The following is a 16,072-nucleotide window of genomic DNA, read 5'->3' as shown; positions in this document are numbered from 1 at the left end:
TGAGAAGGCGTGTTTGTTGGCACTGTATGGGCGATAGGGGTTTACTTCATCTATAAAATTCTTTCATTTATTTCCTTGACAGTCCTCCCTGAGCCAGTTATTCCTAAGCTTGGTGAATGCCCCATTGTAGAACCTTCTTCATTTGGTATCTGTGTTCAAGAATGTGATAATGATAACGGATGTTCTGGTGAGAAGAAATGCTGCTCCAATGGATGTGGAAATACTTGCATGGATCCATTATTGCCAGAAGGTACTTATTTTTTGTGTCTTGTAGATTTAAAAACCCTAAAATGATGACATCCTTTTTCCAATTCAAGGCTTCAGTTTGAGTTCTTGTTTCATGCTCCAATAGTCTGTTTGAATCCTAATACCAAAAGTGCACCAAACAGAGCCTTAGCCTGAGTCAAAGCCGTAGTTTCTAAAAGGCCCATGATATGCAACAAACCTATTCATTTGTAATTTGTTGTTGTGTGTTGCTAACAGTTAAAGGTTGCAAGGCAATACGTGAGGAGGTATTGTCATCTAGACGCCTTGGTGCCTTCATTCCTGACTGTACTGAAGAGGGTTTATACGTACCACTACAATGCCATGGCAGCACTGGTTACTGCTGGTGTGTTAATGAAATGGGTGAAGAGATCTTGGAAACTAGACGAGGACCTGGAGAAGACAGGCCAGACGGTTTTTGTGAAGGTAGGTTTTTTAAAAATTCTTTTGCTGTTTACCGGTAACAACTGTTTGGTATTTATTCTTCCATCACATTTTTACAATGCTCTCATTTTATGAAAATATCTTGAATTAATTGTGAATCGTGATGGTTTTATCTAATAATTTGTTCATCATAGTAGTCATATCAGGAAGCCCCAAAACCTTTTTTTCTTTTCGTCAGCCCATTTTATTATATCTTCTTAACATTTTGATCATACAGTCACATCTCTATGTTCAACGTTTGCCTAATTAGCCCCGACTTTTATTTCCGTCCCATAACTTGGAAAAAGCAGGGCGTTCATGATGTAGTATCAACCTTGCAACCGAAGAAACTTTAGATTCCCTTGGCAGTGGCTGCTACCACTTGTTTAAACATGTGTGAATGTTGCAGACAAACTGCAGGCAAAAACTTCACAGTTCTCGATTATCAAATACACACACTACAGTAAGTGTAGGCTGAATCTCAAAGCTGCCAAATTTGTTGTTAATAATAATAATAGTAAAATGTATTTATAATGCGCTTTTCCAAAACTTGATCAAAGCGCATAACAAAGAAAAGGATAAACTAGGCCTAAAACTTGCAAGAAACAAATCATAATCTACTTTTAAGGAAAGAGATAAGTTTTAAGTTTTTTCTTAAAAGTAACAACACAAGAAGATTTACGGACATTAATTGGGAGAGTGTTCCAAAGTTCAGCAGCAAAGTGTGAGAAGGCGTGTTTGTTGGCACTGTATGGGCGATAGGGGTTTACTTCATCTATAAAATTCTTTCATTTATTTCCTTGACAGTCCTCCCTGAGCCAGTTATTCCTAAGCTTGGTGAATGCCCCATTGTAGAACCTTCTTCATTTGGTATCTGTGTTCAAGAATGTGATAATGATAACGGATGTTCTGGTGAGAAGAAATGCTGCTCCAATGGATGTGGAAATACTTGCATGGATCCATTATTGCCAGAAGGTACTTATTTTTTGTGTCTTGTAGATTTAAAAACCCTAAAATGATGACATCCTTTTTCCAATTCAAGGCTTCAGTTTGAGTTCTTGTTTCATGCTCCAATAGTCTGTTTGAATCCTAATACCAAAAGTGCACCAAACAGGGCCTTAGCCCGAGTCAAAGCCGTAGTTTCTAAAAGGCCCATGGTATCAAACAAACCTATTCATTCGTAATTTGTTGTGGTTGTGTGTTGCTAACAGTTAAAGGTTGCAAGGCAATACGTGAGGAGGTATTGTCATCTCGACTCCTTGGTGCCTTCATTCCTGACTGTACTGGTTCAGGGAGAAAAGAATTGTTGTACATGTATTTATCCTTCCATCTCATTTTTTACTATTTTCATTTTATGAAAATATCTTGAATGACTTGTGAATTGTGATGGTTTTATCTTGTCTTTTGTTCACAAATCCGGTCATTTCTAGAAGTCCCAAAACTGTTTTCTTCTTTTTTTGTCAGTCCATTGGATATCTAAACAGTACAGATATACTGTCACTTTGTTTAAACGACGATACTACCAAAGAAACTTAAGATTCTCATGGCAGTGGCTGCCATTACTTCTTTTAAGCTGTGTGAACAATGCAGGAAACTTCACAGTTCTCGAATATCAAATACACGCTACAGTTAAGTGTAGGCTGAATTTTTAAAGCAGCCAAACTTTGATTGGCACTGTATGGGCAATAGGAGTTTACTTCTTGTATAAATTTCTTTCATTTATTTCCTTGACAGTCCTCCCTGAGCCAGTTACTCCAAAGCTTGGTGAATGCCCCATTGTAGAACCTTCTTCATTTGGTATCTGTGTTCAAGAATGTGATAATGATAACGGATGTTCTGGTGAGAAGAAATGCTGCTCCAATGGATGTGGAAATACTTGCATGGATCCATTATTGCCAGAAGGTATTTACTTGTTGTGTCTTGTAGATTTAAAGACCCTAAAATGATGACGTCCTTTTCCAAACCAAGGCTTCAGTTTGAGTTCTTGTTTTATGCTCCAATAGTCTCTTTGAATCCAAATGCCAAAAGTGCACCAAACAGAGCCTTAGCCTGAGTCAAAGCCGTAGTTTCTAAAAGGCCCATGATATGCAACAAACCTATTCATTTGTAATTTGTTGTTGTGTGTTGCTAACAGTTAAAGGTTGCAAGGCAATACGTGAGGAGGTATTGTCATCTAGACGCCTTGGTGCCTTCATTCCTGACTGTACTGAAGAGGGTTTATACGTACCACTACAATGCCATGGCAGCACTGGTTACTGCTGGTGTGTTAATGAAATGGGTGAAGAGATCTTGGAAACTAGACGAGGACCTGGAGAAGACAAGCCAGACGGTTTTTGTGAAGGTAGGTTTTTTAAAAATTCTTTTGCTGTTTACCGGTAACAACTGTTTGGTATTTATTCTTCCATCACATTTTTACAATGCTCTCATTTTATGAAAATATCTTGAATTAATTGTGAATCGTGATGGTTTTATCTAATAATTTGTTCATCATAGTAGTCATATCAGGAAGCCCCAAACCTTTTTTTCTTTTCGTCAGCCCATTTTATTATATCTTCTTAACATTTTGATCATACAGTCACATCTCTATGTTCAACGTTTGCCTAATTAGCCCCGACTTTTATTTCCGTCCAATAACTTGGAAAAAGCAGGGCGTTCATGATGTAGTATCAACCTTGCAACCGAAGGAACTTTAGATTCCCTTGGCAGTGGCTGCTACCACTTGTTTAAAAATGTGTGAATGTTGCAGACAAACTGCAGGCAAAAACTTCACAGTTCTCGATTATCAAATACACACACTACAGTAAGTGCAGGCTGAATCTCAAAGCTGCCAAATTTGTTGTTAATAATAATAATAGTAAAATGTATTTATAATGCGCTTTTCCAAAACTTGATCAAAGCGCATAACAAAGAAAAGGATAAACTAGGCCTAAAACTTGCAAGAAACAAATCATAATCTACTTTTAAGGAATGAGATAAGTTTTAGGTTTTTTCTTAAAAGTAACAACACAAGAAGATTTACGGACATTAATTGGGAGAGTGTTCCAAAGTTCAGCAGCAAAGTGTGAGAAGGCGTGTTTGTTGGCACTGTATGGGCGATAGGGGTTTACTTCATCTATAAAATTCTTTCATTTATTTCCTTGACAGTCCTCCCTGAGCCAGTTACTCCGAAGCTTGGTGAATGCCCCATTGTAGAACCTTCTTCATTTGGTATCTGTGTTCAAGAATGTGATAATGATAACGGATGTTCTGGTGAGAAGAAATGCTGCTCCAATGGATGTGGAAATACTTGCATGGATCCATTATTGCCAGAAGGTACTTATTTTTTGTGTCTTGTAGATTTAAAAACCCTAAAACGATGACATCCTTTTTCCAATTCAAGGCTTCAGTTTGAGTTCTTGTTTCATGCTCCAATAGTCTGTTTGAATCCTAATACCAAAAGTGCACCAAACAGGGCCTTAGCCTGAGTCAAAGCCGTAGTTTCTAAAAGGCCCATGGTATCAAACAAACCTATTCATTCGTAATTTGTTGTGGTTGTGTGTTGCTAACAGTTAAAGGTTGCAAGGCAATACGTGAGGAGGTATTGTCATCTCGACTCCTTGGTGCCTTCATTCCTGACTGTACTGGTTCAGGGAGAAAAGAATTGTTGTACATGTATTTATCCTTCCATCTCATTTTTTACTATTTTCATTTTATGAAAATATCTTGAATGACTTGTGAATTGTGATGGTTTTATCTTGTCTTTTGTTCACAAATCCGGTCATTTCTAGAAGTCCCAAAACTGTTTTCATCTTTTTTTGTCAATCCATTGGATATCTAAACAGTACAGATATACTGTCACATTGTTTAAACGACGATACTACCAAAGAAACTTAAGATTCTCATGGCAGTGGCTGCCATTACTTCTTTTAAGCTGTGTGAACAATGCAGGAAACTTCACAGTTCTCGAATATCAAATACATGCTACAGTTAAGTGTAGGCTGAATTTTTAAAGCAGCCAAACTTTGATTGGCACTGTATGGGCAATAGGAGTTTACTTCTTGTATAAATTTCTTTCATTTATTTCCTTGACAGTCCTCCCTGAGCCAGTTACTCCAAAGCTTGGTGAATGCCCCATTGTAGAACCTTCTTCATTTGGTATCTGTGTTCAAGAATGTGATAATGATAACGGATGTTCTGGTGAGAAGAAATGCTGCTCCAATGGATGTGGAAATACTTGCATGGATCCACTAATGCCAGAAGGTAATTACTTTGTATGACTTGTAGATTTAAGTGATAAAAGTCAGTAGAGATTTTGGTTTTGCCCAATTCGCAATTGAGCGAATGTTTTTTGGTGGGTTATGATAGTTTTAGTGTGTCATGGCCGAGTGGTTAAGAGCAGCGAATTCAAGTTCTGGTGCAGTCACTGGAGTCTGGGTTTGAATCCCGGTCGTAACATTTGTGTCCTTGAGCAAGATACTTTACTATAATTGCTTCTCTTCACCCAGGGGTATACATGTAAATGCCTACCTGTGAGGGTAGAGATTGATATTGTGTATGAAAAGCCACAAGCGCCTTACAGGCAGCTCAGGGCTGTATACTCCCAAGGGAGCTGAGAAAGATTAAAGGGATGACCAAGCGCATTGATACGGTTATTGTGAAATGCGCTATATAAGAATTTGTTATTGTTATTATTATTATTATTATTTTACGGTTTTGTAATTCTGGTGCTGTGATTGATGTAGTTGATCCTGTTGGACCCGAAATCGGTGGACCTGAACCCGTTGGACCTGAGCCTGTTGGACCTGAGCCCGTTGGACCTGAACCCGTTGGACCTGAACCCGTTGGACCTGAGCCTGTCGTACCGTTACCAGTCGACCCACAAGGTAAGAACCCCCCAACAAATTACACTGCTCTAGTAAATATGCCTGTGATATTTTTTCACAGGACTCATGAAAGAACTTAGTATACAGTGCTAACACACATCGGTGTATGGGTAAAAACAAAAAAATTATATTATTTATCCCTGATGCAAGTCCGAGTGTACACAAACACTTCGGCAAATGTTAAAACACAGGATTCTTTAAAAAAAATTGAGGTCCAATGAGCAAAGAAAAGTGATTGTGTTGGTGTACATTTCTATTGCGCTATTAATGTCTGTCATAAATGACATTTCTGACTCCAAAGTATCGATTCTGCTGGAGCTTGTTAAGAAGGATTTTATGAAGCAACCATAATACAACATCTTAAAACCGATACAAGGTGAGGTAGGTTATGTTGCTGCCAGAAACTCTTTGGGTGATCCCTGGACGTACAGCTTCACATCGCGTCAAGTGTTTAGCTTAAGCCGTAGTTTGATTGTACTATTTATTATTGTGATATTTAGGTAGTGCCCCCAAGCCTGGTGTTTGCCCAATGGTTGACTTTGCTACTGTAGGTGTGTGCTCACAAGAATGTGATGATGACAGTGGATGCGAGGGTGATAAGAAATGCTGTACAAATGGCTGTGGCAATACATGTATGCCTGCATATGACCCATTGGGTAAGTCACTCAAACTGTGACCTTGTAAGATATATTATACTGTGTGCGTTTGATTAGCTTCCCTGGGTCGACCCCTGTCTGCCCCCGGTTCGTTCGAATAGCTTTGACGACATTCCAGGGGCTCACCCGGGTCGGCCCCAAGTGCCCTGCTTGTGGAGTGGGTCACTTAGGGGCTGGCTTCAGGTGCATGACGTCACCACGAGAGGGTGAGTGATCGTTCGATTAGCTCACCCGAACGAGCACCGCAGGGTCGACACAGGGAAGCTAATCGAACGCACTTTATATCAAAATAATAAACCACAAGGGAAACTGGGTGGGTACATTTTATATGATTTATGGTCAGGCACCCCGAACAAAGGTATTGACAAAATAAGGAGACTGCCAACATAGGTCTTGATAGCTCATGTGGTAGAGCACTTTCACATTCATCCGGAGTGGTCAGTTACAATCCTGCTGTTGTCAAGTCTGATTTGTTCAATCCCAAATCATTCATAAGAATACTTAACATTTTACACATTTTTAGCATAACATTAGAATGTTTAATTACAATTTTGTTTTTTAAAGTTCATAGGAAAAATTCTGGTAGTAAATTTGCGGATACAACCATGTATACAACTCTTTTTGGAGAAGTTTTCTGAGAAAAAGAACTGGTGTGGTCTCGATGTTTCAAACAGCTTACTAATCTTCAGGAGATATCAAGACCACACCGGCTCTTCTCTGAGTCAACACTTCTCCTAAAAGAATTTTCTCAACATGGTTGTACCCGCATGGTTATAGGCCTACTACTGTACTTTTTCTTATGATTCACACCATGCAAAGCTTCAATTGCCACTAACATTTTTCTAGGTTTGAAAGAAAATTGAAGCACTACTTGAACCCAAATCCTAAGCTGAACCATCAAAACTCTGCTGCAAGTTTTCCAAAGGGTCTAATAACAGAATTTGAATTGTACTTTCTTCTCCGCTCATTCCACCAACAGCCAACAATTTCAGTGAATGTCCCCTGGTTACTGACATGGGAACCTGTATGGAGGAGTGTTCAGTGGACACAGACTGTGGGTCTGAGAGTCAAGTCTGCTGTTTCAATGGCTGTGGACATACATGTATTAATACCATGCCTGAAGAACCAGTGGAACCCACAAGCAGTATGTATTCTAATTTGTACCTTCTAAGCAATAAATATGTCCTGTTTTAAGTCCTTGATATCAATGCTCTTCTCGAGGCAGGTCTGATCGGCCATCAGCTGTATATTCAAACATAAATTAGTTTGAACTTTGGCTTATTCAACAATACATTTTATACAAAGATTCTTCTAGCTCATGCTAACTGAATTTTTTTTGTAGAATAGCATTGTACTTTTTTTCCTGAAGCACAAGATAAACTGTTGAGCCACAAAGTAAAACCTAGATACTGCATTCAAAACAAAATTCTGTACTCATTGTTTCTTTTCTTTTTATCAGCCTGCCCCAAGTGCCTGAGTGGAATTGACAATGTGGCTTTGGACTTCAATGATTTGGTTTGCTCTGCTGACTACAGTAAGTAGCTCTCACTTAGTGAATATCTTAAGTTTAATTCAGGATCGATTATAATTCTCTCATGTTCTGCTAAGATGGACATCTAACCACCCAAACTGGACCTGTTGGAAGTTAGATGCAAAGTTGTTGAGCTGGAGTGATGCATCTCCAGTTGATGTACCCAAGTGTGGGCAGCATTGGTGTAGAGTGGAACCTGGTACAGGTAGCCTTGCCTAGCCTGGGTCAGGCAGCCTAGCCTGGGACATGCATGGTCAAAGCCTAGCCTGAGACAGGAATCCTGTAGTCTGGGTCAGGCATGGCTAGCCTGGGTCAGACATTCCTCTACATTAGGCATCTACACTCAGCTTGAGGCACCAACTTTTTTCTTTCTGACCTCTGCCAATCTAACAAATAATAACTTTTGTTTCCATTTTAGTGATGGTGGTGAAGTACAGGGCTAAGGATAACCGTGTCCGCACCCTGCGTGACGTCATTCTAGACATTGATGTGTCGCAGCCATCACGTATCCTAAGCCTGGAGGAATCGTGTACCTGTGATATTCTGGAATCAGGTAAGGACATTTTGTCAAGCCCTTGTAGAATTTATTGAAGAAAAAACTGTTTTTATCTTGCTAAAAAAAAAGCAGGACAAACAATGTATCAATGTTCGGGACTGTTGATTTCCTGATTTTATCATCAAAATCTTTATTTTCATAGAATATTTTGAAAAGTGGTCGACTATTTTTAATATTAAGGAAGGTTCTCTGGAATTATTGGTAGGGGGCCATTCTTTGTATGTATGGGTTTAAGGCCGTGTTCAAATTGGTAGTTTAGGCTACCTCTGGATCACATGGGTTAAGGTATAGGCTATCCTTAGCAACATCCTTAGTCATAGCTTTATATCTGCCAATTTGGAGATTGGATAAGGTTAACCGACAGCAAGTGCATGCTTACTGAAACATTTTCAATAAACCAATCAGCCTTTTTCAGAGCCAAAAAAAAAATAATAATAGTTTGTTATGGTGCACCTGTAAGATCAAACAACTATCCAGCTATACCTCCAAAATGCTGATATTCATAAAGAATGTCATTACACACAATGGGTAACCCACAATGGGTAACCCACAATCTGAACCCTCCTCCAACCACAGTGCTCCTTTTAGAAGAAGCAATCAGAGCAGTGACTCACTCTTCACTGAAACCATTGAAACCTTATAAATAGATCAACATATCTTCAATCTCCTGATGGTGACTAGGGCAAGCTAGTCAAGACGTTAAAACCAACTAAGAAGTCACTCCGTGAACTAAAAGTACCACCAAGTTACCTCAATCCACTAACCCAAAGTAGTAGTCCCAGCCAATTTCCATATCCACCCTGGTAGTAGTTAATAAGCAGGAAAGTTCTTTTAAGAACTGAGAAGTCTTTCGGGTCCCCAAGTGGAATATATAGCAAGACAAGTTCTCAAAAGAATCTAGCAAGTAGATGATACTGCATTCCAGGTGGGCGGTAGATGATGATCGGAGAACCAGAGTTGTAGGTTGCTTTTTAATGTTCTTGATATAACTTTATTGTTTTTTTGACAGATCGGTTTATCGTCATTGGTCAGACAAGTAACATTTTGATTGGCAAAGGCAAAAAGAGACAATTCTACCTGGGCAACGATGCGACAATCCTCTCTGTGAAGGCCAAGAGACAGCTTGAAGCTTTGAGAGAACAGTGCTCTACTCCATAGACAACTCATTCTCTTCCTGGTCATCCAATAACTAAATCAGTCTCTTGTTTTGTAGTGGATTGAATGAGCAGAGAACGAACTTTGTGATCTGTATTCCTAGAACCAATGCACCACAAGTTGATTAAAGGGCCTTTTCATAAAAGAACTAGATGAAGGATTTAGACCAGTAAAGAGAGGTTTAACAAGAAGTAATATTGGACTTATACTCCAAGCTCCCTCGGAGTTTGAACCACAAATTGGATAACAATTGTACTAAAAAAAAAATGATGAAACAAAAGTGAATAATATAAAGAAAATGTTGCATTGGTGTCAAATTGCAAGATTTTGTCATAAAATACTTAAATGTCCTTTGTATGGATTTGTATCTGCTTTTTCAGGGTTATTTCATTTCAAAGGATGCATTAATTTTTTTAAAAAGGAAATTTTCTAGCGCTTGATGTATAACTTTATATGTGAGTAGGATTTGTTTACCAATGTTTTCCACATGTCTTAATATTTTTTAAATACTGTATGTATTTTTGATATTTTTGATATTGGTGATTTTACTTAAAATTACATTGGCATAATTTGTTACCGCGCTTTTATAAACAAGTCAAAAGCCTCTATCTACTGTGAAAAACACTATTTTTGTAAAATTGTTCATGTGTGAAGTGTTATTAAGTACCTGCACACAATATTATTGTAACACCTGTCTTAATAGAACTTTAAACTTTCAAAAGTATCTTGAAAAGTTGCATCATGTTTTGATATGTTTTATCATAGTTGTTCAGTCTGTAGTAAACTACTTACATACTCTATACCATAGTTAAGCAGCTTGGTGACGTTGAGTTGTATACTTTAGGTTACAATTTCAAAAGATCTTGTAGGTGAATAGACCTTAAACAAGCTGTCACCATCTTGGTCATATTCCCTGTTTCCAATAACAGTAATGGGTGCTCACATTATTATGTCATCCAGCCTCAGTCTGGTTACAATGAGTTGGAATGGAGTAAAATCAAGATGACCACACCTTGATAAAGTTCTATTGCTACCATCTGCATGTTTGGTAAGCAATATGAGGGACATAAAGTTTGGGCACATTCCTATTATGTTGTTTTCAGTTTGCTATATATGTATTAATTTTACATTTAAAGCCGAGGGTAGCTTTTAGACTGAGGAGAAGTAGATACTTGGTCACACATAAATATTGGTGCTTGTGATTAATATCTTATTCTTATGTTCCTAACAAATATATGGTGTTTATTGGACATTTGTTCTGTGTATTTAGTTCAATATGTGTTATGATTGTGAATAATACCATTATGTTGTTGTTTTGGGAAAATGTTCAGTTTTGTATTGACACTAACGTCAGGCCAACTAGGTGATTTTTAGATGTAATTGTACTGTTGTTTATTAATTACTGTAATAATTTTGTTTGTGCTAATAAAATATATCAAGCATTTTGAGTAAAAACAGAGACTTCCCCGTTTGATACCTTGGATCCTGAAGCAATTATAAGGGGATACAAATTTGCAGTGGGAATATATAATAAAAAAAACTCTTCCCAGGTTGTATTTTGGGACGCTGTTCAGTTTGTGGTTGGATCCTTTGGTTGCACACAATACTTGAGGCTAAATATTCAACAATTCTCAAACAAAATGTTTACAGTCCCCAAGCCTCTTGAAAATCAATTAAATATATCTTCAAACCACTAAACTTAATATTTCTTTTCAATTTTTGGCACTGGAGTCAGTTGTTCGGAATTTTTGCCAATAAGAAAAAAAGCCAGACAAATTGTTTTTTTCCCCAAAACGACTTGCCGCCATTTTTCATAAGTACTCCTTAAGTTAATTAGTACCAACTTTGAAGCCCAAAGTGACAAAATCTCCTCAAAAGTTGAAACCCAGAACCCCAGGTTGTGGTAGATTCTTATAATTAAAAGACAGTGGACACTATTGGTAATTGGCAAAGACCAGTCTTCTCACTTGGTGTATCTCAACATATACATAAAATAACCAACCTGTGAAAATTTGAGCTCAATCGGTCGTCGAAGTTGCGAGATAATAATGAATAAAAAAAAAACACCCTTGTCACACGAAGTTGTGTGCTTTCAATGCTTGATTTCGAGACCTCAAATTCTAAACTTGAGGTCTCGAAATCAAATTCGTGGAAAATTACTTCTTTCTCGATAACTACGTCACTTCAGAGGGAGCCGTTTCTCACAATGTTTTATACCATCAACCTCTCCCCATTACTCGTTTCCAAGTTAGTTCTTATGCTAAGAAATATTTTGAATAATTACCAAAAGTGTCCAGTGCCTTTAAAGCCTTTATCATCAGGCATCTGAAAGCACACTGTTGTTCATCAAGGTTTTCTTTTTCTTTCAATATTTTCCTGCAACTTTACTAGATTTATTTTCAAATATAAAGTGTTTTGAGCAAGACTCTTTTATAATAAGGTCTACAGAATAGTGAAAAGCACAATACTAACATCGTGTAGGGCCTATATGATATCAAAGTACAACTTTAGTTCAGTCTAATTTTGTTTTTAAAAATCTGATTTTGAAATTTAAGATGGTTTGGCTGTCATGTAGACCAACTTTCTAACCCTGTGTATGTGAGCCCGTTTTTGTAAAGCTGCCTAGAGCACAATGATTTACGAAGCCTTAAACGGGAATTCATAAATGCCTCAGACAGTTTCGCTATTCCTATTGGTGGAGAGCGCATCACGTGGGTGTGTATAAACCTTTGTTTATGACCGGTAACAAATGTTAATTGCACCTTAGAGAGAGAGAGAGAGAGAAGAACAAAGATAATATGATTATTTTTCAAAGTACAAGTATTTTTAAACGTAATTCCAAGTCAGCATGATAAACACTTTATCAAAAGTTAATGGCACGCACCCACAAAAGTGATTATCTGAAAAGGGGGAAGAAAGATTGAAAAAGAAACACAGCAAACTATCTCTGAAGTTCAAAACAATCACTTGATCAGAAATTAAAGATGTCACCTCGAACATATTCCGGTTATTGTTTGTTTACACCAACGAAGCTCACACAGCGGAACTACCGAGCTTATAATTACAATAGCCCGGTTGTAAAAACACCCATACTTTGGTTCCCAGCATGGTAGTGACTGGCGGGGATCTATGGCGTGGGCAGAACCACGTACGTGCGCCCCTGTACCAAGAACCGATGCCCACCAACGACCCCTAGTGGGTGTCCAATAAGTCACAAATCATCATCAAAACCTACCCTTAGTATTTATCCGGTAATTTTCGACCCTGACCTTCCCAACACTTATCTTGATATCGAAAGTTACCCTTAATTTGTTCTGTTTTTAGTTCAGGAAAAAAATATTGATGCAGACATGCTGTCATTGGCGCTTGTGCATTTGATCATCATCATGGGACTTGATCGGTATATAATTGTAAAAAAAAAAGAAATTAAGGCAAGTTTGCGCAAATCGGGTCTAAAAGAAGAATGTGACTCGAGGGAAGTGAAGGAAATTTTACACACAGCCACATTCGGAACGAGGTAAGACACATCGCTGTTTAAACATTCCATGAAAGTGTAGAAAAGACGGAAGCTGGCACAGACCCAATGAAGGTTATTTTTTAGGATTTTTATTTTGGGCGTAACCATGGGGAAAAAAAAAAAAAAAAAAAAAACGCTACAGCGCGAGTAATTTCCCCCCCCCCCCAAACATTTATTCAGCTTTAGCCGTTCAGTTTCCCATCATTTTGTTTTGGGTATAGCAATAAAAAGTCGCATCACAATAAGGTGACACTCTCGCGGCCGCTTCCGGTCAGCGTTTGTATTTTTCCCCAACCAAAACCTGTTTACTCACATGTGAACTCAATTCTCCCTTGCTAAAATGAATTTCATCAGCAAAGTGAATTTTGCATTGGGGATAAAGATAATGGTTTGCGTACCCGCTGCTAAAACATTTTTCCGGGATCCGAACTGCCTCTAGCTACCGGGCAACCTCGGTTGTGTAGGGCCTAGTTTTGTAATGATCGTAGGTTTGAATCCTACCCGAGTAATGCCTGTTATTTGTTCACAGAACTCGGGAAAGTACTGAGGTGTTTACACACATCGGTGTATGTGGGTAATTTAACCAAACGGTTTATGTTTCGTTCGAAACTGGTCGTGGCTTTTGATGTCAGATTAAAACAAACTTATGGTCAGTTCTGGGGATCGAGAACTACCGTGTAGGCCCTAGGCTACTTGTTTAATTGAAAAACACAAGAAGTGTGCCTCACAATGTTTCAACAGAAAAAAAAGTAAGCACAGACAACTCATGGAAACCCACACTGTGGTCCTAGCTCTATGCTAAATTATCCTGACCTAACTCGGCACGGCTGTGATTGACGGACCGCAATCAAATAATTCGAACCCGACGATACTGTTTGTCTGCCTAGCTGCCAACTGCGTGTCTACTGCCCTCAGCTAGTCATAGCTTACTGTTCCCCAGGGTAGTGCAGTTACCCCTGGAAAAGTTACTCAACTGTGAATGCGACTTGTTGCACGTGCACCACATCACACGCACACAATTCGCGTGGTCGGTGGAGGTCCTACACCCACGTAACATCACTCACTGGTCGTCTGCTCCGTTTCAGTGACCGGATCTCCGCACAATAATACAATATTAATGGGCGTGTAACATTATAAACAACACATAAACCATGGAGTCTACCTCCATGCATAAACAGATCCCCGCCTTATGTTTACTTTCTTCAAGACTTCTTTTGCAAACTAAATTGAAAAATCCAGGGAAGTAGACCATTTAATTTCTTTACTTTTATAAAAGCAAACCCGGTCTACTTTTTGAGTTATTTTATGGCAGTGTACGTACATGACCTTGGGCCGGGTGGGTGGAAGTTGCCGACCCAACCACCATGGTATAAAAGTAACTTGCGCACGTGAAAGTAATGTTGCGGTTGTTGTAATAGTAGCGTCAGCTACCTTTCCTTCCGTGCATCAACCGATGGTCAACTTGAACTAGTCTAAAATTTCATTGCCAACCGGCTGTCGTCTGCCCACCAGTTTTGTTGCCACAGTCCTGTTTGGACTTGGGCACATTTCATAGCATTCTTTAGAAACACTGCAAACTGTTGCTGTACCCAAGTACTGACGAAAAAACCTCACCAGACTTTTGACTAGCTGGATTTTGGAACTCGCACAAAAGTCAAGATGCAAAACCTCAGCCTTCTTTTTGTATTAGTGTCTTCTTTGGTCTTTCACGGGTTAGTTACGGGCCACTCCGATTCGGAATCGTCGGAAGAGGATGATGAACACGAGTAAGTATAAACAAATTGCTATTGTCATTTGTAGTAAATAGTATCATTCATACAGTACAGTACATACAGTGTATACATTCAGCTTTCTTTCTCCCCAAATTTACCATCTGGAATTTTTCAACGATTGGGAATTGACACAAAACCACTTGGTAATGGCAGGACCTTTTTCTAAAAACCAAACTCAATATTTGATTGACTAGTACTAGTAGTAGCATGGAGCTTGATAATAATAGCTCTATGGGCTAGTAGTATGAAACTAGCCTGAGCAAAAATCTATAAAGCGTAAAAATATGTTGTTGCTTTTTCAACATGTCCTGCCCTCCATGCAAAGAGCAAGGAGGTGCCATCCGTGGTCGTAAATGTTAACTGTGTATCGTTCTTGTTATAAAGCTTTTGAAGAACCGATGACTGCATGATGGATGGGTACGGGTGTGTGATGGAAATAAATTAGTTAGTAGCTTCTTTGGAATGTTGCACTTGTGTCCAAAATTACTTTGTCCTTGGAATGGGACATAAATAAAAGCCATAAAACTAAAATACCTGGATAAAAGATTGCCCCCTGACAATAGGCTACCACTGGTGCATTCAATCTGCACCCCCCCCCCCAATTTAAAGAAGAAGAAGCAGAAGGGCCTACATGTACGTATGTACCTTGGTTGTTTTCAAACCATTTTTAGCAACATGATCACACACCTCCTCACTTTAGCCCACCTATCTTCAACTCTGAACTTCTATTTAATTGCAGAATTTTTGTTATGGACTACTGATTTCAAGGGAATCCTAGTATAAACTTAAAGCCATTGGACCCTTTCGGTTCAGAAAAAAAATTAAAAGTTCACAGATCTACAAATATCTTACAGGGTTTACAGAAGGCAATGGTGAAAGACTTCTCTTGAAATATTATTCCATGAAATGCTTTACTTTTTGAGAAAACAGCAAAACAATATAAATTCTCGTTAACGAGAATTACGGATTTATTTTAAACACATGTCATGACACGGCAAAAAAGACTTCTCTTGAAATATTATTCCATGAAATGCTTTACTTTTTGAGAAAACAGCAAAACAATATAAATTCTCGTTAACGAGAATTACGGATTTATTTTAAACACATGTCATGACACGGCAAAACGCGCGGAAACAAGGGTGGGTTTTTCCGTTGTTTTCTCCCGACTCCTGATATAGAAGTTGTGGTACACTAAGTGTGGGCCTTGGAAAACACTGTTTACCGAAAGGGTCCAATGGCTTTAACCCTTTTTTTGTATAACTTTTTAGAATTTAAATTGAAGTCTTTCAAAATCTGTTAATAGACCAGGGATTAATATACTATATAACTTAGAGGA

At 38.5% G+C, this 16,072-nt stretch overlaps 2 protein-coding genes across 5 annotated transcripts in view; both read left to right on the top strand.

Moving 5' to 3' along the window:
* Window positions 1-10,997, top strand: part of LOC117296122 — a 68,096-nt gene extending 57,099 nt beyond the window's left edge. For all 3 annotated transcript variants that reach the window (XM_033778994.1, XM_033778996.1, XM_033778995.1), the window contains 13 exons: window positions 83-250; window positions 484-690; window positions 1,495-1,662; window positions 2,422-2,589; window positions 2,822-3,028; window positions 3,832-3,999; window positions 4,759-4,926; window positions 5,409-5,549; window positions 6,050-6,205; window positions 7,185-7,349; window positions 7,665-7,739; window positions 8,155-8,289; window positions 9,302-10,997. In XM_033778994.1, coding sequence (XP_033634885.1) covers window positions 83-250; window positions 484-690; window positions 1,495-1,662; window positions 2,422-2,589; window positions 2,822-3,028; window positions 3,832-3,999; window positions 4,759-4,926; window positions 5,409-5,549; window positions 6,050-6,205; window positions 7,185-7,349; window positions 7,665-7,739; window positions 8,155-8,289; window positions 9,302-9,450 — 2,075 coding nt within the window. In that variant the 3' untranslated portion in view covers window positions 9,451-10,997. The remainder of the gene's footprint in view (window positions 1-82; window positions 251-483; window positions 691-1,494; window positions 1,663-2,421; window positions 2,590-2,821; window positions 3,029-3,831; window positions 4,000-4,758; window positions 4,927-5,408; window positions 5,550-6,049; window positions 6,206-7,184; window positions 7,350-7,664; window positions 7,740-8,154; window positions 8,290-9,301) is intronic.
* A 3,397-nt stretch (window positions 10,998-14,394) lies between these two features.
* The window catches only part of LOC117295319 (alpha-2-macroglobulin-like), a 61,085-nt gene continuing 59,407 nt past the window's right edge, over window positions 14,395-16,072 (top strand). For both annotated transcript variants that reach the window (XM_033777892.1, XM_033777891.1), the window contains exon 1: window positions 14,395-14,730. In XM_033777892.1, coding sequence (XP_033633783.1) covers window positions 14,624-14,730 — 107 coding nt within the window. In that variant the 5' untranslated portion in view covers window positions 14,395-14,623. The remainder of the gene's footprint in view (window positions 14,731-16,072) is intronic.

Source organism: Asterias rubens, chromosome 10 (assembly GCF_902459465.1).
Source record: "Asterias rubens chromosome 10, eAstRub1.3, whole genome shotgun sequence".
Taxonomy (NCBI): domain Eukaryota; kingdom Metazoa; phylum Echinodermata; class Asteroidea; order Forcipulatida; family Asteriidae; genus Asterias; species Asterias rubens.
The sequence above is the reverse complement of the archived record's forward strand: the minus strand, read 5'-3'. Positions and strand labels throughout refer to the sequence as shown.